The sequence below is a fragment of the Neoarius graeffei genome, chromosome 24, assembly GCF_027579695.1.
Source record: "Neoarius graeffei isolate fNeoGra1 chromosome 24, fNeoGra1.pri, whole genome shotgun sequence".
NCBI classification, from domain to species: domain Eukaryota; kingdom Metazoa; phylum Chordata; class Actinopteri; order Siluriformes; family Ariidae; genus Neoarius; species Neoarius graeffei.
This window is the reverse complement of record NC_083592.1, coordinates 18,580,701-18,606,138: the sequence shown is the minus strand read 5'-3', so window position 1 is coordinate 18,606,138 and position 25,438 is coordinate 18,580,701. Positions and strand designations below refer to the sequence as shown.

Below are 25,438 nucleotides of genomic sequence, written 5' to 3'. Positions count from 1 at the left end.
GACGTCCCCGACTCGCCGTGTGACCTCAAAGGGTCCTTGCCACTTGGCGATTAATTTGGAGCTCGACGTGGGCAACAGGACGAGTACCTTATCTCCCGGAGTGAACTCTCTAAGGCGCATGCCCTTGTTGTACAGGCGGGCTTGCCGTTCCTGGGCCTGCCGCAAATTCTCCTGAGTTAGGTGGGTGAGCGTGTGGAGTTTTGCGCGCAGGTCCATGACGTACTGAATTTCGTTTTTGCTCTGTGAAGGTCCCTCCTCCCAATTTTCCCGCAGTACATCCAAGATGCCGCGCGGCTTACGCCCATATAATAATTCAAACAGGGAGAACCCCGTGGAGGCTTGGGGGACCTCTCGCACTGCAAATAACAAGGGTTCGAGCCACTTATCCCAGTTACGTGCGTCCTCACTTACGAATTTTTTGATAATATTCTTGAGGGTGCGATTGAACCATTCAACTAAACCGTCCGTTTGCGGGTGATAAACGCTGGTGCGGATCGGCTTAATACCCAGTAGCCCATACAGTTCGCTCAGTGTTCGTGACATAAACGAGGTGCCTTGGTCAGTCAGAATCTCTTTCGGGATTCCAACCCGGGAGATGACATGGAAGAGAGCCTCTGCAATACTGCATGCTGAGATATTGCGAAGAGGCACCGCTTCCGGGTATCGCGTTGCATAGTCCACCAGAACCAATATAAAAGCGGTACCCTCGTGTTGACCAATCTAATGGCCCGACGAGATCCATCCCAATTCTTTCGAACGGGGTCTCGATTAATGGTAGGGGGCGCAAGGGCGCTTTTGGAATGGCCGCTGGGTTTACTAACTGGCATTCGCGGCACGCCATACACCACTTACGGACGTCGCCGCGAATCCCCGGCCAATAGAATCGGGCCATTATTCGGGCTAGTGTCTTATCCTGCCCGAGGTGTCCAGCCATGGGATTAAAGTGAGCCGCCTGGAATACCAATTCCTGGCGGCTCTTTGGAATTAATAACTGGGTGACTCGCTCTTTCGTCTGAGTGTCCTGCGTCACTCGGTATAATCTATCCTTCAAAATGGAAAAATAGGGGAAGGACGGGGTGGCGTTCGGCTGGAGCGTTTGACCATCGATTACTCTCACTTGGTCAAACACGTGTCGCAGAGTCTCGTCTCGCGATTGTTCTAGTGGGAAATCCACGAGGGATTCCCCAATAGAAAGAGGAGGAGCCGGCGGCTCCTCACTCTGTCGCGGAGATGACGTAGACGGCTCTGCGACCGCAGCTCCAGCCAAAGCGACACCGGGACCCTCCCCTGTCAACCGGCAGGACCCACTCTTTACTAGGCGTGCCATTAAACCCTGAAATCCCGGCCAATCAGTCCCCAAAATCAAAGAGTGGGTAAGGCGAGGATTAACCGCCGCCTTCACTATAGATTTTTCCCCTCTGAAATATATGTGGACCGACACCAACGGGTATCTGTGAACATCCCCGTGCACACACAACACCTTCACCCCCTGTGCTCCCCCCAATGCCTCGTCTTGCACCAGGCTTTGGCGGATCGAGGTCTGATTGCAACCCGAATCCACCAACGCCTGATATGTAGCCCCTTGTACACTCACCGGTATGTGATACGCTCCGGCCCGATCGAGGGCAGCTTCTGGCGCGTCGGGGATCCGCACCACCGCCACCACTGGGGGGAGAAAGAGAGAGAAGAGTAGAGAAGAGACGGCGTCGTCAGCCGTCCTGCCGCCAAATGATCCTCCGCCAGTCCTACGGCCTGATCCAGCGACGCCGGGCGGTGGCACTGGACCCACTCCGCGGTTCCGGCTGGTAAGTGGGCGATGAATTGCTCCAGCACCACCTGATCGATGATTCCCTCAGCGTCGCGATCGTTGGCCCTCGGCCACCGCCAGCAGGCGTCCCGGAGCTGCTGGCCGAACGCGAATGGCCGGCCGACTTCCTCCATCCGCAGCGCGCGGAAGCGCTGGCGCTGTTGTTCGGGTGTGCGCCCCACGCGCTGGAGGACGGCCCGGCGAAGGTCAGCGTAGGCCAGCCGGCGGTCGGCGGGGAGCTGTAGTGCGGCCAGCTGCGCCTCTCCCGTCAGGAGGGGGAGGAGGCGCGCCGCGTGCTGCTCCATCGGCCACCCCAAGGCTTCAGCGATCTGCTCGAACAAGGTGATAAACGCCTCGGGGTCGTCCTGCGGGCCCATCTTGGTCATGGTGAGGGGAGACGGGCCCGCGGCCGGGGCGCTGGCGGACCCCGCCGACACGAGGAGATGCCGGAACGCCTCTCGATCTTCCCGCTGGGCCAGCACCAGGGCTTCGAAGCGTCGCTCCTGCTCCTTTCGGAGCGTGACGAGTGCCTGGTGCTGGCTCTGCTGAGCCGTGGCGAGGGCATGGACCAAGTCCGCGAACGGGGAGGATTCCATGGGGCTGCAAAGTTGGTGCTCCACCTTTTCCTGGGTTTCAACACCACTGTAGCGCTTGCAAAGTGTGGGTGGAGCACAGAGGACGGCAGGACAACGCTTAGAGGCAGAGAAGGCTATTTATTAATCAACTTTTCAGTTTTAAATGCCGTGTAAGCCCACATACACACACACGCACATTCTGCTCTGGTCCCGGGTTGCGCTCCCTCTGCTCTCTCTCTGCCTCCTTAAATAGGGAGCGGTTACTGGGAAAACACACAAAACACAGGTTAACTACCGTCAGGTGTAGCGATTCTGCCACTCACCTTCCCTGGCTCCGCCCTCCTGTCACAGACCGGCGCTTGACCACGCCCCCGCTGCCACACACCCCAACGACTCCTCTAGGCCGTTCACACCCAGCCCCCAGTGACCCACAGGATGACTCAACGACACCTTAGGATTGCTTTTCACCCATGAGAGGATAAACACCAGATACTCCCTATCAGTCAGACAGAACTGAAGAAGCCTTTTAGGCCCTGTCCACACGGCAACGGATTCAGGTGAATCTGATAAAATTGTTTATCGTTTCGGCCTGGCGTCCACACGGCACCGGCGTTTTGGGTGCCCCAAAACGAAATCTTTTGAGAACGGGTTCCAGAGTGGAAAGATCTGGCAACGGCGCCATTGCGAAGTCGTCTGGATGAGTAGAACGGATTTGTTTACGATGACGTCACAACCACATGTGCTTCACGCCGGGTAGAAGTGTAACGAACTCAATGCGAGTTGTCAACAAATCCTATAACTTGGTTCATGAAACGCGCTTACAAAATATTTTCACTGTGAATATTGTGTAATGGTGCAAAGTGAGAGAGAGAGAGAGAGAGAGAGTCAATCCCGCCAGCAAAAATAGGGGAAAAAAAGGAGCGATCTCACCTCTTCAGATGTTGGTTTAAGTCCTGCAATACATTCCTCAAAAAGGGCATAGAAGAACAAATTAATCCATCAACGTGTAGCATTCAATTTATTCCGGACCATTAAAGACGCCGCCTTCCGTGTAGAATCATACGTCATCCTCGCCGCCATATTGGATGGGTCAAAGCGGAGAATAAAGATGCCTCATTCATGTGCTGCATTTAACTGTACCAACAGGTTTGCCGTCCAAACGAGAATCACATAGGATTACCTTTCACAGGTGAAACTGGAAAAATACTTTTCATTGTATTTGGTCATTATAACGTAATTTTACGAACAGATTTTTCTGACTTTGTGGCTAATATGAAGTCTCGCGCATAATAGTTTATGCGCATGCGTCCTTACTACTTCTATTGTTGTGGTGTCTCCGATGGGACCGTCTTACAGCGCACCTAGAGGTGTGGCATGTGTATTGCATCGTTTTCAGCAAGCGTTGCGTTGCCATATGTACCTGATATTTTACTGATCCGTTGCCCATGTGGACGCGATATATATATATATATATATATATATATATATATATATATATATATATATTTTTTTTTTAATCTCGTTGTTGTGTGGATGTAGCCTTAGATGAGAGGTGAAACGTCTTCAAGAATCTTCAAGCAAGTCCAGTGGCTCTTTTTACCACCCACAATTCAACAGTATTTTCTGACCTTACTCTTTACACATTGAGATCTCCGAAGTCCCTGAATCTTTTCACAATATTATGTACTGTAGATTTAGAAAGCCCTAAAATCTTGCACTGAGGAATGTTCGTTTTGAATTGACTAATAATTTTCTCACAAATTTTAGCACAAAGGGGTGAGCTACAGCCCATCCTTGCTTGCAAAGACTGACCCTTTGGTGCATGCTTCTTTTATACCTAACCTGCTTATTGTAGAGTCTTCCAAAATGGTGTTTACTTGAATACCCTATAAAGTTTTCAGTCTTATTTTGCCTCTGTCCCAACTTTTTTTGTGTGTGTTGCAGGCATCAAATTCTATTTTATATTTACAAAATACAATTAAGTTGGTTAGTAAAGTATTGAAAATCTTTTCTTTGTACTTTTGTCAGTTAAGGTTAAATATTCAAGAATTTAATGCATATAAGTTGACCTATGATTGACCTGCAAAACTTGAAAATAAGTCAAATTGGCATGAACTCGTCAGAGGGGCTTTACTTTCATGTTCATTAATTTTATATTTTTACCTATTACCCACCTAAATCATGAGAATCAGAAGAACATCATATTTACTCTGAGGTATAAAATGTTGCATTCTGGGTCACTCAGAATGCACTATTTTACATCTATATTTTTATTAAACTTTTCCAGAAGAGGACCCTCGGACCACCCGCCTTTTTTTTCGCATTGCAATGACTGCATATGGTTTGGGTCTGCTTACTACTCTTTTCCAAATGCCCCCTACTCCAAAAGTTATTGACAGGGCAGAGTCAATGTACTGTTCCTCGCTACCATAGGATAGGAGTTGTAAAATGTTTTTGCTTGTTCTCCCTCACCTAGTCATTCAAAAAAAAAAAAAATCAGTTCTTCCTGTCCCAGCACCTGGTATTCCCAGGCAGTCTTCCATCCAAGTACTTACTAGGTACTGAAGTCACATCGTGCAGCGCCGATCTCCGTTTCTGTAACCCTCTGTTTTTTACCAATTACATAGCTAGGGTTACGGTGGGGGGCTGGTCCTCTGGTAACTGTGACTCCCAAGTCAAGTCAACTTTATTGTCAAATATGCTATACATTAGGGGTGTAACGGTATACAAAAATCACGGTTCGGTACATACCTCGGTTTTGAGGTCACGGTTCGGTTCATTTTCGGTACAGTATGGGAACAAAATGCAAAACCATTTTCTTCCTCAGCACATTGTTTATTAAACCATAAAATTGTCAATATACAAAAAGAAACAGTAAATAAATTCAAAGTGCTGCTTGGTACCAGTAAATTAAATGAAATATTCTCAAATGATTAACCACCAATGTTTGAAATTAAAAATAATTAATTCCTTTTAAACAGTAAACAAAAGTTTTCAACATGTAAAGTGCAGCACTCAGTTCCAGTATTCCAGTAAGCAATTTTACTCCATCTTCATATTTTTTTGCGAGGAAAATAAGTTTGTCCACATTGTCCGCTGTGAGGGCAGATCTGCTGGCAGTTACAATGTCCCCAGCGGTTGAAAATACCCTCTCGCTAGGGACCGAGGTAGCAGGAATGGCAAGGTAGCACTTTGCCAGCTTGGCAATGAGGGGATATATGGGCTCATTGGTCTTCCACCATAGAAGTGGGTCTGAGTCTACTGAGATACTGCTCACTGCCTTGTATGCAGCAACCTCTTCTTTGACCAACTGCAAAGTATCCTTGTCTCTTACCCGAGTCTGGAAGAGCTCACCAAACAGTTCGGCCATCGCTGACCTCTTGACTGGAGGAGGTGACTCAGATGCCTCTGGGTGTCCTGTGTGTGTGGATGAAGCGGCTGCTGCTGTCCCTTTGGCCTCCTCATGCTGTAAAATAAATAAAAGTACAAATATTTTTAATACAAATAAACTTAGCAAGTATTTGTTTAAAAAATTGTGAAAGGTATTTTATGCACATATTATTATTATTATTACAATACCTCTTCTTCCATGGCCACAATCTCGGCGATGAGGCTGTTGTAGATCCTGTCACAGCAGGCATCATCCACATGAGGAAGAGGTTTAAACCTTGGGTCAAGTGCTGTGCATTTGTGGAGGAAGTCTTGACAAGAAGAGTACCTGTCCTCCAGGTTTTCCCTGATTGCAGCCTTGACTTGGGTCACTGTGGTGCTGTCTCCATTATTTGGCTCCATAGAGTAGAGAACTGTGGCTTTGAGGGGCAGGATCATGGATGCTGAAGGTGTAGCTTCGGCGCTTATGAGTGTTGTGAGAGTCTTTAATGGCTTCAGGACGACAATTACTTCCTCAGCCATTTTCACCTCTTGGTCAGACAAGGTGCTGATTTCCTTTTTCTTCAGAGCCTGTTCTGTCGGTGCCGTGTAGACTGCTGCCTGTTGCTCCAGGTATCTTTCAAGCATGTCATAACCTGAATTCCATCGGGTGGTCATGTCCTGAATAAGACAGTGTTTCGCCAGACTAAGCATCTCTTGTTTGCGCTCTAGTATGTGTGCAGCTGTTGGGCTACGGTGAAAGACACGACGCGTCTCACTTTACCTAGCAGTCTGGCTATTTGGTTGAGACCTGTTGCTTTCTGAGAGGCGAGATTAATGGTGTGTGCGAAACACCCAATTTGGGGGCCCATTCCAGCTTCAATCACGGCATTTACTATATTCCGGGCGTTGTCTGTTGTTCCGGCAATTGTTGTTCCTGGCCTCTCCAATTTCCACTCCAACGCGGTCTCTTTCAGGCCAAGTTTACATTAGACCGTATCTGTCTCGTTTTCTTCGCGGATGCACTGTCCGTTCACATTAAAACACCGGGAAACGGGAATCCGCCAGGGCCCACGTATTCAACCCAGTTCGTGTCTGGTCCGGTGCTGTGTAAACATTGAGGATACGCGGATACGCTGTGCTGAGCTCTAGCTGATGTCGTCATTGGACAACGTCACTGTGACATCCACCCTCCTGATTCGCTGGCGTTGGTCATGTGACGCGACTGCTGAAAAACGGCGCGGACTTCCGCCTTGTATCACCTTTCATTAAAGAGTATAAAAGTATGAAAATACTGCAAATACTGATGCAAATACTGCCCATTGTGTAGTTATGATTGTCTTTAGGCTTGCCATCCTTCCACTTGCAAGTGGTAAGTGACTTGCGCATGCCTGATATGCACTGGGATCACACACACAGCGGCTCAGTCCCGAATCATTGCTCGTGCGCTTCACTCGCGCGCTCTGTGAGCTGCGCAGGGCCGGAGTGCGCACCTTCCCGAGGGCACTCGCTGTTCAGGGCGGAGTGATTTGGAGCGCAGGATGCCTGCGGAGCTGAGCCGCTGAGGAGAAATTTACACATTACACATTTCAACTTACGTGCCGTCTAATTAGTCATGTGATTAGCGTATCCGTGTATTGGCGTTGCTGTGTGCACGCTAATCATTTTAAAAACGTTAATCTGATGAGCCGCTGATACGGTCTAATGTAAACCCCACCTCAGTCCCTCTGATAGGTTTGCGCTGGTGTGTTGTTCGTACATAGCCCTTGTTTGCAGGACGTGGCTAGCGATCTTCCACTCAGGGGTGATGTGATGGGCAGTCACTGTTATATAGCTCTCGTTAGCTCTGAATGTCCATCCATCAGTTGTGAGTGCTATCGCACATGCTTTTGATAAGTCTTCGATGACAGTAGCTTTGGTTTGTTCATAAAGGTCTGGAATGACTTTCTGGCTGAAATGTGGATGACTGGGGACTTGATAGCATGGTTCAGTCACCTTTAGCATGTGTTTAAATCCAGCATTCTCAACAACTGAATACGGTCTTAGATCCGATGCTATAAAGACGCCAATGGATGCTGTTATGGCTTTAGCCTGATCTGAATTGCCAGGGAGAGGGTGCTTGAATGCAGAAGTCAGCTGCGTTTGCACTACGGTGGGTTTTTTTCCTTGTCGCGGTAATCTTAACACTTGGGTGGTACCGTTTCAGGTGAGTTAGCATGTTTGACGTGTTGCCCGAAAAATAGCCAACCCCAGTAAAACAGTGTCGACATACCGCCTTTGTTTTGTCCTCTTGTCTTTCTCCGTTGCAGTATTTCACTGGGAAACCGAAGTGTTCCCAAACGGGAGATTTTAACAACAGGGGAGGATCTTCTAGCTCCGGTTGGTCGCTAGCAGTAGCCATAATGTCAAATCAGATACACCATTCTCTGATACAACACAAGCTGGCACCTCGCTAAAGTTTTTTGAAGAGTGGTTGGGAAAGGCTCGTCTGATTGGTTTGCTGTGCGAAGTGACCTCCACATGGTCACAAGAGCACGAATCACGAACGAGTTTTTTTATAAATATTAAAAAGAGTCTTCCCTTTACTACTCCAATCACGTACAGGTATCCTCATGAATATTAAAGAGCCACATGTAGTGGCAGCATATAAAAACATATAAACTGACTGTACTCGTTCGGTACAGCACTGTACCGTACCGAAGGTCTGTTTTCCAACGGTCCGGTACGAATGCATGTACCGTTACGGGCCTAGTAATTAAAGCCGCTAACGGCCTTGACGGGCCCTCGCACGTGTGGTTCCACAACCCGGGACATTCCGCCACCCAACAAAACAGTCACATGTCATATATTCATCAAATGTTCAAAGGTGATGTGCATGTTGCAAATGCCATGACTGCTTGACGGATGAGAGATAGACAAAGACTAAGTGTGTTTCTGTGGTGTGAAAATGTACATTTCTATGTGTACAAAACTATACATGTGTCTCCTCCTTATCTCTATCTCACGCTGTAATCTTAAGTCATCTTAGCTTTCCTGTGTCTGCAGTGTGTGTGTACATGCAGAGTTTTCATATGTCTGCAACAAAATGCACAATGATGGCAGGTCACTAATGCATAGATTTAGGCACTGCCTAAAAGTGGAGCTCCCATCTGTTTCTGGGTTGTAGAATTTTCTTATATCCTAGCCAGTCTCTTTTGTTTTATTTCTTTACTGGCTAGCACTGGCCACTAGGCGGCGTGTATGACTGGTAATTACTAACACTGGCCACTAGGCGGTGTGTATGACTGGTGGTACACGTACACACCACAAAAACTCGACTCGATAGGTTTACCATTTTTTCTTAGGTATGGTGCTCCGCTGGAGCTCCACCATTACTGTGTGTGTGTGTGTGTGTGTGTCTCTGTGTCAAAGGGAAAGAAAGTGTGTGTGTGTGTGTGTGTGTGTGTGTGTGTGTGTGTGTGTGTGAGAGAGTATGCGCTCATAGATGTTGCGTGTGCATGTGAGTGCATACTTGAGAGAGTGTATGCATAAATATGCATGACAGTGTGTGTATGAGTGTGCACAGAATTGTATGTGATATCATCAGACTCACAATATCCAATACTTTGTAAAGTTTCAGATCAATCCATCAATGAATTGAACATTTTTTCCCCATTTCCTGCTTGGCCAGATGGTGGCACTGTGCTAGGCATCTGAACTACACATGTGAATATCATCACAATCATAATACACAATATTTTGTAAAGTCTCATCTCATCTCATTATCTCTAGCCGCTTTATCCTTCTACAGGGTCGCAGGCAAGCTGGAGCCTATCCCAGCTGACTACGGGCGAAAGGCGGGGTACACCCTGGACAAGTCGCCAGGTCATCACAGGGCTGACACATAGACACAGACAACCATTCACACTCACATTCACACCTATGGTCAATTTAGTGTCACCAGTTAACCTAACCTGCATGTCTTTGGACTGTGGGGGAAACCGGAGCACCCGGAGGAAACCCACGCGGACACGGGGAGAACATGCAAACTCCACACAGAAAGGCCCTCGCCGGCCACGGGGCTCGAACCCAGGACCTTCTTGCTGTGAGGCGACAGTGCTAACCACTACACCACCGTGCCACCCTATTTTGTAAAGTGTCAGATCAAATCAGTTAAGGCATTGCCAATTTCTGGCACATTTCCTGCTTGGCCAGGTGGTGGCGCTATAACAGGCAGGCCCACTGGGCGTCAGGTTATCATAATAATCATAATATCTATTGAAGTAAGAAGTGTCCGACCATACAGTCAATGCACTGTGGCTTTCTGACACGTTTCCTGTTTATGTGGCAAGATATTAAAATCATAAGGCCATTTCAACATATTACAAGATATCAAAAATCCCTTCGCAATTTAATATCAGCGACATCTTGGCATCACATATAACAAATTTCACATGAATCTCATGAACCGTCTAGGAGGAGCATGTTAAAATTCATCATCATGTGTCAAAACACACATATTCAAAACCCTATTCTTTCCTTGGCAAGTTGGTGGCGGTATACCAGACAGGCCCATAACCAGGCTTTCATCTAAACGGGGGAACAGGGGCGCTGCGCCCTCTTACTCTCGGCGTGCGCCCCCTTACTGACTCCGTGAAAACATCCCAGCAACACTACGTGACTGTGTCTGATCATCAAATACGTTATAATTGCTCCAAAAATATTCCAATCATAGTAGATACCAGAGGTGGAAAGTAACGAATTACATTACTCGCGTTACTGTACTTGAGTAGCTTTTTTGTGTACTTATACTTTTTCAAGTAATTTTTAAAGAGTGTACTTTTACTTAAGTATGTTTTCTTTTAAGTAGTGTACTTCGGTACATTTTACATCACAACCGTTACTGAGTAAAAATAAATAAATAAATAAATAAATAAAAGGCTAAAACGGAGAAGGGGAAATGCGTTCTGGAAATGAATCACGGGAAGGACAGTTGTCGCGCGCGAGTCTCACACAGACGATGGCGGACATGCACCGGCGCTTTAAGGGGGGGAGGGGGGCTCAAGCCCCTGGGCCACAGCCAATCAGGGGCCTTGTAATATTAATAAAATAATAAACGGTCGGAATCGTGGGCCTACATTAATGTACGGATAGAAATAAGGTTAGAAATAAATGAGCGCACAGTAGCCTGCTGTAAGAGACATGGTGGATGTGGTTCGCGAAACGAACACCCACAACTGTACCAGAATAAAATGGAACAAAACGTAACGTCACGCACGAAAGCGCGCCAAAGACTGCAGACTACAGAGACACAAATTTAGATGCTTTGAAAGATGAAGCGTTCACATGTTAGCGGGGCGCATAAAAGGAAAAAAAAAAAAAGAGAGATGCAGGTAACGATAGAATCGTTGCCTAAAGTCACAGACTATTTTAAGGTAAGGATCACCAATCTGTTCAGAATATCAGCTACTTATCAGTTATCAGCCTACCAACAGCTAGGCTATGTGCAGCTAGGCTATGATCTGTCCAACAGTAAAATAAATCAGTTGTGATTTGAATACGTGTCGTGTGATTTGAGTTATAATCCTGTAAGTATAATAGCATATTTCAATGGGGATAATAAAATGTCTAAAATGGCATCTACTGAAGAAATTGATGAAAAGATTGTAGCCTATAATGTTCACAGTTCGGGCAGCAGACAGAGTAAGCATACTGAGGGGAATAGAAATACAAAGCTAGCGCAGATCCACATTTCTAGCTAGCTGTGTTGGGTGTGTTGTTAACCCGTGTGGATTTAAGTGAAATACTTGAGAAGTTCTGTGGTCAAGACAGCGTTTTAAGGTAAGGACGCTTGATTATTAATGTTTGCCCGCCGTGGCTTGTTGTTGACGAAAGGCCCACATGATTTTGCCTTATGCAGCTACTGCTAGCGTCATGCTTTGAACTAGGTTAAGCTCATTTGCGCTAAAGGATGGGTTTATTGAAGGACTTTGATGTAGCTAGTTTCTTTTTAAAAAATCTTATGCTCAAAACAGTATGCCCGTGTTCCTCATGTTTAACTTTTTTCTTGATGGAGTGCGTGAAATAGGGCTGTGCGATGTCCCCTTAATTGGCATCGACGATGTTTACAGTGATGGACGATAATATCGTGTGGGGGGGGGGGATTTTAATACCACATTATTAAATATTATTATTATTATTATTATTAAAAGTATTAGATACTCATCCGAGGCTTTGGCACGTTAAGAAAAAAAAAGCGCTAGGTGATGTGGAATATTTGGCCTTGATAACGGATATGTGGTCCAGCTGCAACATGATGCCCTATATGTCAGCTACCGTACATTATGTGGACCGAGAGTGGGCAATGCAGTCCAAATGCCTGCAGACGAGTTTCATGCCAGAGACACATTCAGCGGACAATTTAGAAGACGCATTGCGCGAGACACTAGCCGAATGGAAAATAGAGGAGAAAAAGATCGCCTGCATAACAACGGACAACGGGGCGAATATTGTCGCAGTCATCAGACAATTGAAATGGCCGTGGTTAAGTTGTTTAGGGCACAATTTGAACCTGGCCATAACCAACTCGCTTGCGCAACAGAGGGCCAGTACAGACCGAGCGTTTGGAGTTTGCCGAGCAGTCAACACTGTGTTTGCGCACAGCTGGCTTCGGAGAAATGAGCTGCGCAAAGCGCAGGTGGAAATGAACCTCCCCGAGCACTCACTGATCATGATAAGATATTAATCTGCTCTAACAATGAAAGACTAGTATTCAAACTATGAGAAGAAACTACACTTAAGCTATTACTCATTGTTTATTTACACCATATCAATTGAAGATGCATTTCGGCCTTTAGTACGCACTTGAACGCGCTAATTTTTCCAATTTATTAGTGTTTGAATTATTGCACCAGCTTTTAAAATCATGATTTAATATTGGTTTTTTTTTTTTACTGTCTTTACATTTGTCAGAATCACCTTCATTCTTCCATTTGGTTTGACATTATGGCTTAGAGTGGAACATTTTGAGTCTGAAAGTAGGCCTATTTACCAGATTAAAGTTATTTGACTTCTGCCGAAGTCTGCGCTTCACTGCTGTTTGATGAGGCGAAATATTTCCCGACTGTTAATAGTGGCTATTTGTTTGAACAACATGACAAATTTTACATTCAAAGTATAGTGTAGGCTAAAAAATGAAGTCAAAATTTATTATTAGTAGCATACTGTATTTGTGTAAGCACATGTTATGTTCACTAGCACGTCCCTGCACCATAGCCTATACGTGAACAAGCGGTAATAGGATATAATGATTTATATAATTATGTATTTATAATATGTTATATATATTTATATATTAAACAAAACTAACTAACTAAACTAACTTTTTAGGTTAAATAGGCCCAGATGATACCGTATATGCATGATTATGACAGGAGGGGGCGTGGTATCACGATGGTGGCTCTCCATCGTGATGGATGACCACCATCGTCGATGGACGATGGCATCGTCTATCGGCACAGCCCTAGCGTGAAATATTGTTGCAAGTGGTATTTTGATGCAGTCATGTCAAAAAGGCAGTTGAATGCACGGTCTCATTCAAGGAGAAGACTTGCATGATGCTTGAACATAGATCGGTAAAATAGACCCTAGTAGGACTTGGTTTCGTGTATTTCGGTCTGTAGAGTTATGAGTTTGGCCGCTGTCCATGGTGTTTACGTTTCACGTGGCCGCCGAGCCAAGTACCTTGACTTGCAGTGAATGTTTGTTTTCATGCCGCTGAGCTATTTTTATGTATTTTATTTTTTAAAAGGACTTGTCTGTAGGTGTGTGTGTGTTTTATGTTTACAACACATAGGTCTACATTATAGCGCACGCAGGGTTGTGTGGTTATCTCTGGCCATGCCCCTGCGTGAAAGTTACGCAGTATCACTGTTCTGTCCGTGGTAATAATCAGAACCGCTCTGTAATGATAATGCGCGCGTTCTTCTCTCCCTCTGTGGTCAGATGTGTTGAGCAATGTGAGCGTGGGCCTTGCGCAGCTACGCTGAGCCAAACCTAACCTATCGTAGGCTTCTAGGCTAATTACGCACTTACACTGTAAATGCTTGACATGTATTGCAAATAAAACGAGTGTTTTCCTGGCCAACGGTAAGGGTAGGGTTGACAGGTAGCCTATGAGGGGCCTAGCCCCTGGGCCACGGGTGTTCCAGGAATGAAGTGCACCCCTGGCCCTACATACGTGATCACTTCAGCTTCGTAGAGAAAAGGGGTGACAGTTTCATTATGCAATGCAGATTACGTGTGCCCAAGAAGACAACCATTGCGGCATACAAAAATTCGACGTCTAATCTGCGCAAGCATGTTGAGGTAAGTATTGTCATTGGCATCATAATCACAGGCGCAGATAGAGGGGGGGACGGGTGGGATTCGTCCCACCCAGATTTAAATTCACCTCGTTCCCCCCACTTATAGGGAGGAAAAAACGTCTATGCTGTCTTTCTTTGCATAAGGCAAACCTCACGGAAAAATCAAAAGACTAATTACCATTCGGTTTATTGAGGTGCACAGCAGTGTATACATAGTTGCAACAACTCACATAAAACAAAACAAAGACTGATATTCGGTTGGTTGAGCTGCGCAGACTGCACAGGTTGTGAGCTCGAGCTTGGTTGCTATGGTTACCCACAAGTTTGACAGGCATATCGGGGTTGGGGTTGGTTTGCTGGCAGCTTTGTCCCCCCCAGTTTTTTGTCCCCCCCAGTTCAAAAAACGTATCAGCGCCCCTGATCATAATGTTTCCTTTCCATAGTAAAACCGACAATAGGCTGGTTATATTCCAAAAATAGTGGATGGCATTGCTAATGTTGAAGTAGCAAACTGTTGGTACTGTAACATAACGGTAACTAGTCTGTTATTTGGTTGGCTAATCATGCAAGCAAGTTAGCTCGCCAACCTGACGTGATCAGTCCTCCTACCATTCTACATCCAACAGGCCAGAAAGGAATACTAAGCAAAACAAATAATGTTTGAATTGAATGGTTCAATAACACACAGTGCACACAGGCAAGCTACGAGATTTCGGTGCAACATTTCACTTTCATATTTCGTGTACAATGCTTTGTGTGTGGTCAGGGCGATGTAAACGACATGACTGTGTGTATTGACCTTTTTTGTTTGTCTCAGTTTTAATGCAGCATTATCCTAAGCATTCAATTTGATACACTTCCTTTAAATAAAACATCTGGGTTGAGATGTACATACATCCTTGTTTCCTCCTCTTTTTCATTTTTGCACAACACAATGGAGGCAGAAAACACCCATTGTTAAAAGTAACGTTTTACTCAAAGTACATTTTAAATGATCTAATTTTTACTTTTACTTGAGTAGATTTTTTGTCTGGTAACTTTACTTGTACTTAAGTAAAATTTCATCAGAGTAACAGTACTTGTACTTGAGTATAATATTTTAGTACTCTTTCCACCTCTGGTAGATACACCGCCAGACGGTGCAAAAACAATCCGAATTGGCGTTTTCCAGACTGAGGTGCCATGTTTAGTTGTTTACTTGTCGCGGCTGCTCTCGCGCGATTTGACATGGGTTACATACAAGGTCAGCTGACTTGTAGAGCGAGATTTCTCGAGACTGAATGACCTTTCACCCACCGGCGCGGGAGCTTCTGACAGAAGTAGTTCGCGAGTTGTTTTTGTTGACACTTGGGCATTTAAAGATGTCATCCCGCGGCACGAAGCGGAAGAAAGCCAAAGACTGTCCGGGGCAGAAGAAGATTACTTCTTTCTTTTTCAATGTTGACAGACAATTTGTTACAATTTCCCTCTCAGATAGCCTCAGAATGTCCCATTGGAGCATTTTTCAAAGGCTTTACACGGTGGAGGGGGGCGACGGACAACCGGCAAACCCCCCCGCTTCGCTCCCTCGCCATGGTGAGCGCCCTCATACTAAATTTTTCTAGAAAAAACCCTGCATAACGGTTAGAGTATCAGAATCAGAATCAAGATATCAAGTTCAACATTCAGCAATATCTTGGCATATTATATGTTATAATATTTCAACACATCAAAAATCCCTTAGCAATTCAACTTCAGCAATATCTCGGCATCATGTTTGCCAAGTTTGACATGAATCTGATGAACCGTCTAGGAGTACGTTAAAAATGACCATGTGTAATTTCACTCTCAAATGGCCTTATGACATCATTCCAAAGTTCTACCCATTCATTTCAATGGGAAATGGAAAAAGGGGCACTATGAAGTCCCTGGGCCATGCCCGGGGCCAAAAGTCTGTGGCTGAGTAGCGATGACAATGACTGATGTGTGTATCAAATTTCATAAGTTTTGGTGCATGGGAAATGCCTCAAATAAGGCCAAACACAGCATCATAATAATAATAATAATAATAATAATTATTATTATTATTATTATTCAATTATTCGCACCAAACGGTGCTCAACCCTATTGTTTTCCTTCGATAAACAATAGGGTCTTCACACCCAACGGTGCTCGTGCTCTAATAATGCCGCTAAAACTTTCCTGAAAACAGGGTTAGTTTGCTCCATATGTTATTTCATCATTTTGATGTCTTCAGTATTGTTCTACAATGCAGAAACAGTCAAAATACAGAAAATCCTATGAATGAGTAGGTGTGTCCAAACTTTTGACTGGTACTGTATGACAGGAAATTCTGTAGTGAAATTCACTGGCTGGCTCATGGACACAGCTGGTATTAGTTTTAGGATTCAGTTTTCCCACAATATTTTTTTTGAAAAAAAAAAAAAATCAAAATGAAAATTTGTATTACCAAAAACGATGCAACATTTATTTTCCTATTCTTTATCAACTTAAATGTTTTGTTAAATTTAAAAAAAAAAAAAAATTTCTTAAGAACAAACAATAACTAAATTGCATTTCCTCTGCAGAAACTGCTGGAATGTGCTTGCTCAAATGAAGCCACATTCTCTGCTTCCCTCTCTGTGTCTCTCTCTCTACATCTCTCTCTCACCCAATCACTATCCCCACCAAGACACATTGTCACACAGTGTCATGTTTTAAAAGAAGGATTTCAGAGCGCTTTGCGCTCTAAAATCCTTGTTTTAAATGGCTTTGGTCAACAGCTCTCCTTCTCTGGCTCAAAGTCTCTTTCACATCATTTTGAAGGGAGATTTCACTGCGCTTTGTGCAGTGAAATCTCCTCTCCACCCTTTTAAATATGTTTTTAAATTTAATTCAGAGGTTTTACAGGGTTTAAAACATGGATTTTGGCTGTAAAATCGCAGTTTTAATTTTTTTTCTGCTGCTCCCACTCGAACATCTAGAGTGGAGGAGCTCCTTATGACATCACTCCAGAGTTCTACCCATTCATTTCAATGGCATGGAATTTTGCCGAAAAACGGGAATACCGAACGAACAAGGGGCAGTGCAACCATTTTAACAAGCACGCCACTCCAGATCGGGCCCTACGTTTCAGCGTTGGAACAGTGTCTATCTCAAAAGCCCTAGGAGCAGTAGTGGATCCAAAAAATGGGTGAAACGGAATAATAAAAACTTGACTGCATTTCCGCAAAGAAAACGCAAAGTGTGCTTGCTGAGCTGTAGCAGAACAGAAGGGAAAAAAAAGGAAAAAAAAGGAAAAGACGAGTGCAGTTCAGACCCGATTGCATGAATGTGTCAGGGGAGTTGGTCTGAAGTATCACATGAAGTTTGGTGCATCTCCGATGGAGCGTGCCTGAGTAGGACGACTTGATTCGTGAGTCCTATTCATTTTCTATGGGAAAAAACAACAGAAAAATGACAAGGACGACAGAATGAGTGCATCGATCCAAAAGCTGTATACAAGCACACTACACCAGTGGATATGTGGTGAAATGTTACTGAGCAAAACTCCATTCATTTGAATGGGGCCAAAAGTCAATGGAAGCCTATGGGGAGGAAAAAAGGATGTGTGAAAACCAAGAAAAAGACGAGTGCAGGTCTCAGATTAAGGGATGGATATGTGTGGGGACTTGTCCTGAGGCATCATATGAAGTCTCTTGAAGTTTGGTCACGCAGTTAAAAAATTTGACGGCGCATGAAAGCTTTTTTCCCAAAACGCCATTCATTTTCAATGGGGCCAAAAATGAATGGAAGTGAATGGATGAAAAATTGGGGCATGAAAAGAAAGGAAAAAATGAGTGTGGGTCAGAACCGAATGCATATGTGTGTCTGGGGAGTTGACCTGAGGTATCCGGTTTGGCCTGAGGTAGCCGAGGTTTGAGGTATCCGGTTGGCCTGAGGTAGCCGAGGTTTGGTGCATCTGCAATGAAGCGTGTCCAAGCAGGACAATTCGATTCATGAGCCCTATTCATTCTCTATGGGAAAAAAAAATTACAGAAAAATGACAAGAACGAGAGAACAGGTGTGTCAATCCAAAAGCTGAAAACAAGCATGCCATTCCAGATAGGGCCCTACGTTTCAGCGTTGGAACAGTGTGTATCTCAAAAGCCCTAGGAGGAGTAGTGGATCCATAAAACGGGTGAAACGGAATAATAATAATAATAATAATAATAATAATAATAATAAATAAAACTTAAGAACAATAGTGTGCTTTGTGGCATTAGAGTGGTGTTACTTCCACCTATGATGAAGTCATATGTATTCCACTTATTTTACTTTATTGCACCCTTTGCTGTCTCAACAACTGAATTACTGCTAGGAAAAACTAAGATCACATAACCCGATAACTGCAATTAATTTTTTATTTCATCAATTCAAAATCATAAATTTGTATTGCAATTTATGTTTACTGTTACATGCCTGTTCTCAAGTGTATCCACACCTTATTATAGTAGAATAACCTTTTAAAAACTAATTTCTATGGGAAAATAAAAACTGCCCAGACAGTCAAGGGAAAACTGACTGTTTGAATTGGGCACTGTAGATGAAGAAAGAGATTAGATAAGAAAAGTGACATCAAAAGTAAGCTGATTTTCTATGATGATGGGCAGGGCTAAAAACTGTACTGCAACCAGCCAGCAGTGGTTCTGGACCTGTGGTGGCTTCACATTTTTTAAATGATGCGCTGGCCATTTTTTTTTATTCAGTTAATGCGTACACCCAATTTTACTGGGACGATGCCTCATGCTAAGAAGGGTAACTAAATTGTGTGTATTTAGGTAAGGCATTGACTGCTAGGTGGGTCATGGGTATTTTGCTAAGCCATATAATACTTTGAGTATTTATTTTGCTGACAACTTTTTATTTTTGCTACCTACATTTTAACACACATCTGTACTTTCTACACCTTACATTTTCAAATCAGGCTCACTGCTTTAGTTTCAGAGCATTTGAGGAGAATTATCCGGCTGTGTTACGGTTTATGAAATTCCAGTGAGGCCAAGTACAGCAGGTGCGTGTGTAAAAATAACCACGTCATAATATCTAACTATCGATTATTAGACTTTGAATTAATCAAAATCGGAGAAATGGCAATCAAATACCTCAATAAAATAAATCTCTGTGGTGAATATTTCATTCAGACATTCGATGTAATTTTCTTTTGATTACAAATGTAAAATATTTTGCAGGAATTTTACAACTCACGGTTTGTTTTCATTCACAACGTGATTGTCACCCTTATCATGTCCAAACTTGTTTTCTTTCAGTTCATTTCGTCAAAAGAAAGTGAAAGAGGACAATTCCAAAAAGACAAACAGACGAACAGAAACCAAACAGTCATATGAAAAGAAAAAGGAAACACGAATTCCTTCCAAAGTGGCTCAAAAAAAAAAAGGAGTCTCCTTTCACCTGATAGCCACAATGTTTTCTAATGTCTTTCAATTAATGTATACGTCAAATTTTACTGGATTAGTCAAGATTTAACTTCATTTCCTGCAAAAGCTTTGAATTTGGGTGAGTCTAACTCTTAAAACTGCATATCAGGTAATGGGTTAGAACACCACATGCATCATACTGGGACACTGGATAGTTTGTTTATTGTTAAAGTTTGAATTCCATTAAAAAAAATAACTATATCCAGGGTTTTTTTTGGATAAACTTTGTTAACCATGTTCCTTTCACTGAAATAGTAAATACAACCCCGATTCCAAAAAAGTTGGGACAAAAAGTACAAATTGTAAATAAAAACGGAATGCAATAATTTACAAATCTCAAAAACTGATATTGTATTCACAATAGAACAGACAACATATCAAATGTTGAAAGTGAGACATTTTGAAATTTCATGCCAAATACTGGCTCATTTGAAATTTCATGACAGCAACACATCTCAAAAAAGTTGGGACAGGGGCAATAAGAGGCTGGAAAAGTTAAAGGTACAAAAAAGGAACAGCTGGAGGACCAAACTGCAACTCATTAGGTCAACTGGCAATAGGTCATTAACATGACTGGGTATAAAAAGAGCATCTTGGAGTGGCAGCGGCTCTCAGAAGTAAAGATGGGAAGAGGATCACCAATCCCCCTAATTCTGTGCCGACAAATAGTGGAGCAATATCAGAAAGGAGTTTGACAGTATAAAATTGCAAAGAGTTTGAAAATATCATCAACTGTGCATATCATCAAAAGATTCAGAGAATCTGGAAGAATCGCTGTGCGCAAGGGTCAAGGCCGGAAAACCATACTGGGTGCCCGTGATCTTTGGGCCCTTAGACGGCACTGCATCAGATACAGGCATGCTTCTATATTGGAAATCACTAAATGGGCTCAGGAATATTTCCAGAGAATATTATCTGTGAACACAATTCACCGTGCCATCCACCATTGCCAGCTAAAACTCTATAGACCCTTTTCACTCACGTGACCTTCGTAAACGCGACTGCCATTTTGGACATGAAGAAATAACGGTTTATGGCACAGACCCTTTCGGTTCTCGTTCATCTAGCTGCTACAATGACTGCTTAGACTGCAACAATAATACCTAACACACATTTAAGTATCCGTCGTAAAGACGTGAAACTCGTCGAGTGACGAGTGTGTTCATTGATAAGCTAACACAATCTAAAAGTAGACATACCATCACACTGCCCTGGCGCTGTGTACAGTTTACCTTCTATGGTTTGTGCACTCACTATTTGCCATTACTTTCTCCAACCCAGTGTTCGAACTATGCCGATATTTTCAGGGGGTCCCTTTTTTTCCCTTGGGGGGGGTGCTTGCGCTTGTCTCAGAGTGCGGATCTCCAAATACATGAGAAACCTCTCTTACGCACGTATCACGCGGACTCCACACCTCCACACACGCATCGCGTCTGAAGTCATAACTCATCAGGGGAAATCGTGTCCGCATTGGCATGTTCAAAAAACAACCTCGCGTCAACAATGATACCACACGCAAAAAAAAAAAAAAAAAAAACAGTCAGGCTACTCAACACATCTGATCCATAGCAGCACCAAAGCATCACTGGAAATCATGTCAACAACCAATCTTCCATTTCAACACGCGTCAACAAACAAATGGCACCACAAACATGAACGAATCGGTCAGGCTACCAATTCCAAACCCACAGCAGATGAATAATTAAATGCATCTTACCTTAAAGCAGAATCGACCACAAAGGAAGTGTGTTGGCACTGTTGGCACACTTCCTTTCTACTAGTTTGTCCCCCCAACCTGGCAGCAGCAGTCGTTGTCATATCGGTTTATTTTATCTTTGATGTAAACACAACACTTCGGATATGCAAATGCTTCCCGTTACACACGACTGCTATGTCAATAAACATCATTTTGCCAATATTTTAGAGACCATCCATCTTCTCCGTCAGTCAGCATCTGTCGGGATCCGATAAAATGATAAATCTTGCCTTGTGTGTTGATGGTTACTACATCCAGGTGCACAACAATATAATGACATGATGGAAGTCTTGCTGAAAGTAAAAACTTTCTTTGATGGCTATATTCCTTTCGATGCTTCGCCATCGTTCCTCGTTGTTGGCTGTGTACCAGTAGTCTACTACTGGTAGTTTATGTCCAAAACGGCGGCCGCGTTTGTCATGACGTCACGTGAAAAGGGTCTATAGTTCAAAGAAGAAGCCATATCTAAACATGATCCAGAAGCGCAGACGTCTTCTCTGGGCCAAGGCTCATTTAAAATGGACTGTGTCAAAGTGGAAAACTGTTCTGTGGTCAGACGAATCAAAATTTGAAGTTCTTTATGGAAATCAGGGACGCCGTGTCATTCGGACTAAAGAGGAGAAGGACGACCCAAGTTGTTATCGGCGCTCAGTTCAGAAGTCTGCATCTCTGATGGTATGGGATTGCATTAGTGCGTGTGGCATGGGCAGCTTACACATCTGGAAAGACACCATCAATGCTGAAAGGTATATCCAGGCTCTAGAGCAACATATGCTCCCAACCAGATGACATCTCTTTCAGGGACGACCTTGCATTTTCCAACATGACAATGCCAAACCACATACTGCATCAATTTCAGCATCATGGCTGTGTAGAAGGAGGGTCCGGGTACTGAACTGGCCAGCCTGCAGTCCGGATCCTTCACTCATAGAAAACATTTGGCGCATCATAAAACGGAAGATATGACAAAAAAAAAAAAAGACCCAAGACAGTTGAGCAACTAGAATCCTACATTAGACAAGAATGGGTTAACATTCCTATCTCTAAACTTGAGCAACTTGTCTCCTCAGTCCCCAGACGTTTACAGACTGTTGTAAAGAGAAAAGGGGATGTCTCACAGTGGTAAACATGGCCTTGTCCCAACTTTTTTGAGATGTGTTGTTGTCATGAAATTTAAATAATCACCTAATTTTTCTCTTTAAATATGATACATTTTCTCAGTTTAAACATTTGGCATGTCATCTATGTTCTATTCTGAATAAAATATGAAATTTTGAAACTTCCACATCATTGCATTCCATTTTTATTTACAATTTGTACTTTGTCCCAACTTTTTTGGAATCGGGGTTGTACATAGTCATAAAAGGTTATGGTCAGGACAAGTGAAAAATATTGCTGCTTGTCCGACTGGAAGGTAAAAAGTTATTGTCGAGCCCTGCATTAGCTTAAATTAAAAAAAAAAAATGGTGAATGTTATAAAATACCATTTTTACAATATTTTACTTTGTAAATATTGAACTTGGTAGTGGTAAAATTTGCCTTTAAAAATGTTGCATTCAAAATTATGCTTTCCAGATTTAAGACTTAAAAAAAAAAAATCAGAACTGATGTAAAACAGAGGATGGGATGTATAAAGCACTGCATGCATAAAAAATTGTAAAGATGTCATCTTAAGCCATCATTTATTAATTTTATGAAAATAGCTATTTATATTCACTGACTAATATTACATTTGTGGTTTTATTTCATTTAGGTAGGTATGTGTACCATGTTGGCTTCAAGGTTTTCTGTCTCTGTATTGAGCCCGTTTTTCATTGGGTTCAGGAAATTTCCAAGTTACAGCTTGTAATAACTCGTTTTGTTACATACTCGATGTCCTCTTGTTCCATGTGTCCAGACAAAATATTAATCTTAGTTCAACACACATACAGTATATAGTTTCACAAATAACTAAAATAATAATTGCTTGGAATTAAAGCCTGCACCCGTACCAGCTATTTCTGGATAAGACTGTACACCTCCAGTCTAGATAATTTCTGAGAAACAAAATCATACAACAGCCCTCGGTGTAGTGCATTTCCTCCATTTTTATAGGGTTATCATAGTCTTCTGGAGGCTCAGTTTACAAATCACTGCAGACTGGACCATGCTTAAACTGCAGTAAAGTTCTACGGACATTTTAGATTTTGACATTAACATCAGAAAAAAATGAATACATTACTTGGGCCTAGAAGACAATAAGCACCGCAATACTCTCTCCCATGCATGACTTATTTCTGCATGAGTCAGCTTCAATGATAAAGTCTGACATAATACTGAGGTCAACAGTTTGTAATATGATCTAATGCAGAGAGAAACAGCTTACATTTTATTTTCATAAAGAGAATTTTATGAAAATAAAAAAAATACAAATGCGAGTATATCCTCACTAATTGATAACTCGATAGGAACCACTGGTCTGAAGCGTCAGGAATTAGCTGTTTGCCAAGCTAAATTTTAGCTGAAATGTGTTGACTGTCCATACAAACCACTCAAGCTAGCGAACATGTCTGCACGAATTGCACCGAAAAAGACATGACCAATCTGACAAGACAACAGTTTAGTTCCCGTGTTTTCTCACTTGTAATCTAAGCACACCACGCTATAACACTACGTTAACCCACTCCATGCACGGCTGAAAAACCGCTAACATCATGCTCAAACACCAGCTTTGATTCCAGGTGACACAATAGATAGTGATACAAATTTTGTGGTTGGCTAGATCCGTTAACATCAGCTTCTGGGTCTAGCTAATATATGATTGACTACCGTTATACAAAATGAATAAAAAGCTTATGTAACAGAGCCTTGGCTAATCAGCTAGCTTTGATGACTTGCACAGGTTTAGCGAGGAAGCTGCACTACCAGCCGGCTAACCTCATCTACGCTTTTTACCTGGTAAACACTATAATCTTACACGGTTACCGTTATAAGGAAATGTTTATCCGCATTTTGACTAACTAGCTCATCACTGGAAATCAGACAGAGGCGTGTTTACAAAGTAAGCATCCGCCTGTCAGATGAAGGTGGAAGTCCACACTGGTAGTTATGAGCCACCCCCAACACCTTAGCCTGGCCTACCACTGTCATCTGCAAGGCAGTAACAGAATGATTCAAGTCATAGTTTCAATGACCAACTTAAACAAGCAAAGGGTGAAGTGTACCTCCTGCTCGGTATCTCCTTGCTCAGAGACTCCAAGTTCACTGGGCAACTCGGCGAGGTCCGTGACCCGCATCAAGCCATCGTGAAGGAAAATAGTCTCTTCCTTCACGGATAACCACTGGGTCGAATCCAGGCCCCCTGATCCCATCTCTCTCCCCCGAAGAAAACCCTTAACCTGACGAACATTAAAACTAAATATCCGGCGTTTCGGCGAAGCTCTAGCTGGTTGTATACATTAAGCTGTCATTCAGCAATTCGAGAAACCGAAGCTGTACTAGAGTCGGCTCCGCCCTTTAAGCAGCTATCTGCCTTTATCTCGAGAAGCTACAATGAGCGCTAACTATAGAAAGCCGACCTGCAACTCTGCTTAAGCTAGCATATTTTACTCCCGTATTTCAGAGACATGACACAGGTTGTGAGATATACTCTCATACACAATGCAGTGCAACCAGATAAGTGGCATGCAAAAAAACTTTACATCCTGTTTTAATTATCCAACACTTGTTTATCTATCTTTAAGCTAAGACAAACCAATAGTAGGATCACTGTGACGCCATGATGCTATTTTATTGGAAACCAGATTTTCCCAGCGTACACTGCGGCTTTGCGTAAGCACAGTTGAACAGCACCAATGAAAAACTGGATTAAATATATTTCAATACTGAGCATGTAAAGTATGCACAAGAAAGCATATAATGTTGTAATAACACCGGTCTTTAACGTCAAGCTATGAAGCAGCTGCTAATTATTTTTAGATTAGAGATTAGGTTATTTTTATTCAAATTATTATTATTATTATTATTATTATTATTATTATTATTATTAATTTTGCCATAGGAAAAATATTTTAAAAAATTGTTATATTAAAATATATCCACAAAACTACAACAACCCTGTACTTACTGAAGATGAATAAATGAACAATATG

At 43.0% G+C, this 25,438-nt stretch overlaps 2 protein-coding genes across 12 annotated transcripts in view; both read right to left on the bottom strand.

Annotated features, from left to right (window-relative positions):
* LOC132872214 (probable E3 ubiquitin-protein ligase HECTD4) overlaps positions 1 to 25,056 on the bottom strand; it is an 868,395-nt gene extending 843,339 nt beyond the window's left edge. For all 11 annotated transcript variants that reach the window (XR_009651396.1, XR_009651397.1, XM_060906858.1 and 8 more), the window contains exon 1: positions 24,512 to 25,056. Coding sequence is in view for 9 of the 11 variants with exons in the window: in XM_060906858.1 (XP_060762841.1) it covers positions 24,512 to 24,658 (147 nt within the window). In the remaining 2 variants the exon portion in view is untranslated. The remainder of the gene's footprint in view (positions 1 to 24,511) is intronic.
* On the bottom strand, positions 5,280 to 9,493 carry LOC132872687 (zinc finger BED domain-containing protein 4-like). Its single transcript, XM_060907670.1, has 2 exons — positions 5,962 to 9,493; positions 5,280 to 5,848 (listed from the first exon to the last, which is right to left on the bottom strand). Exons 1-2 carry the CDS (start codon positions 6,463 to 6,465, stop codon positions 5,336 to 5,338), a joined length of 1,017 nt encoding a protein of 338 aa, XP_060763653.1. The 5' UTR covers positions 6,466 to 9,493; the 3' UTR covers positions 5,280 to 5,335.
* Positions 25,057 to 25,438: the final 382 nt, after the last annotated feature.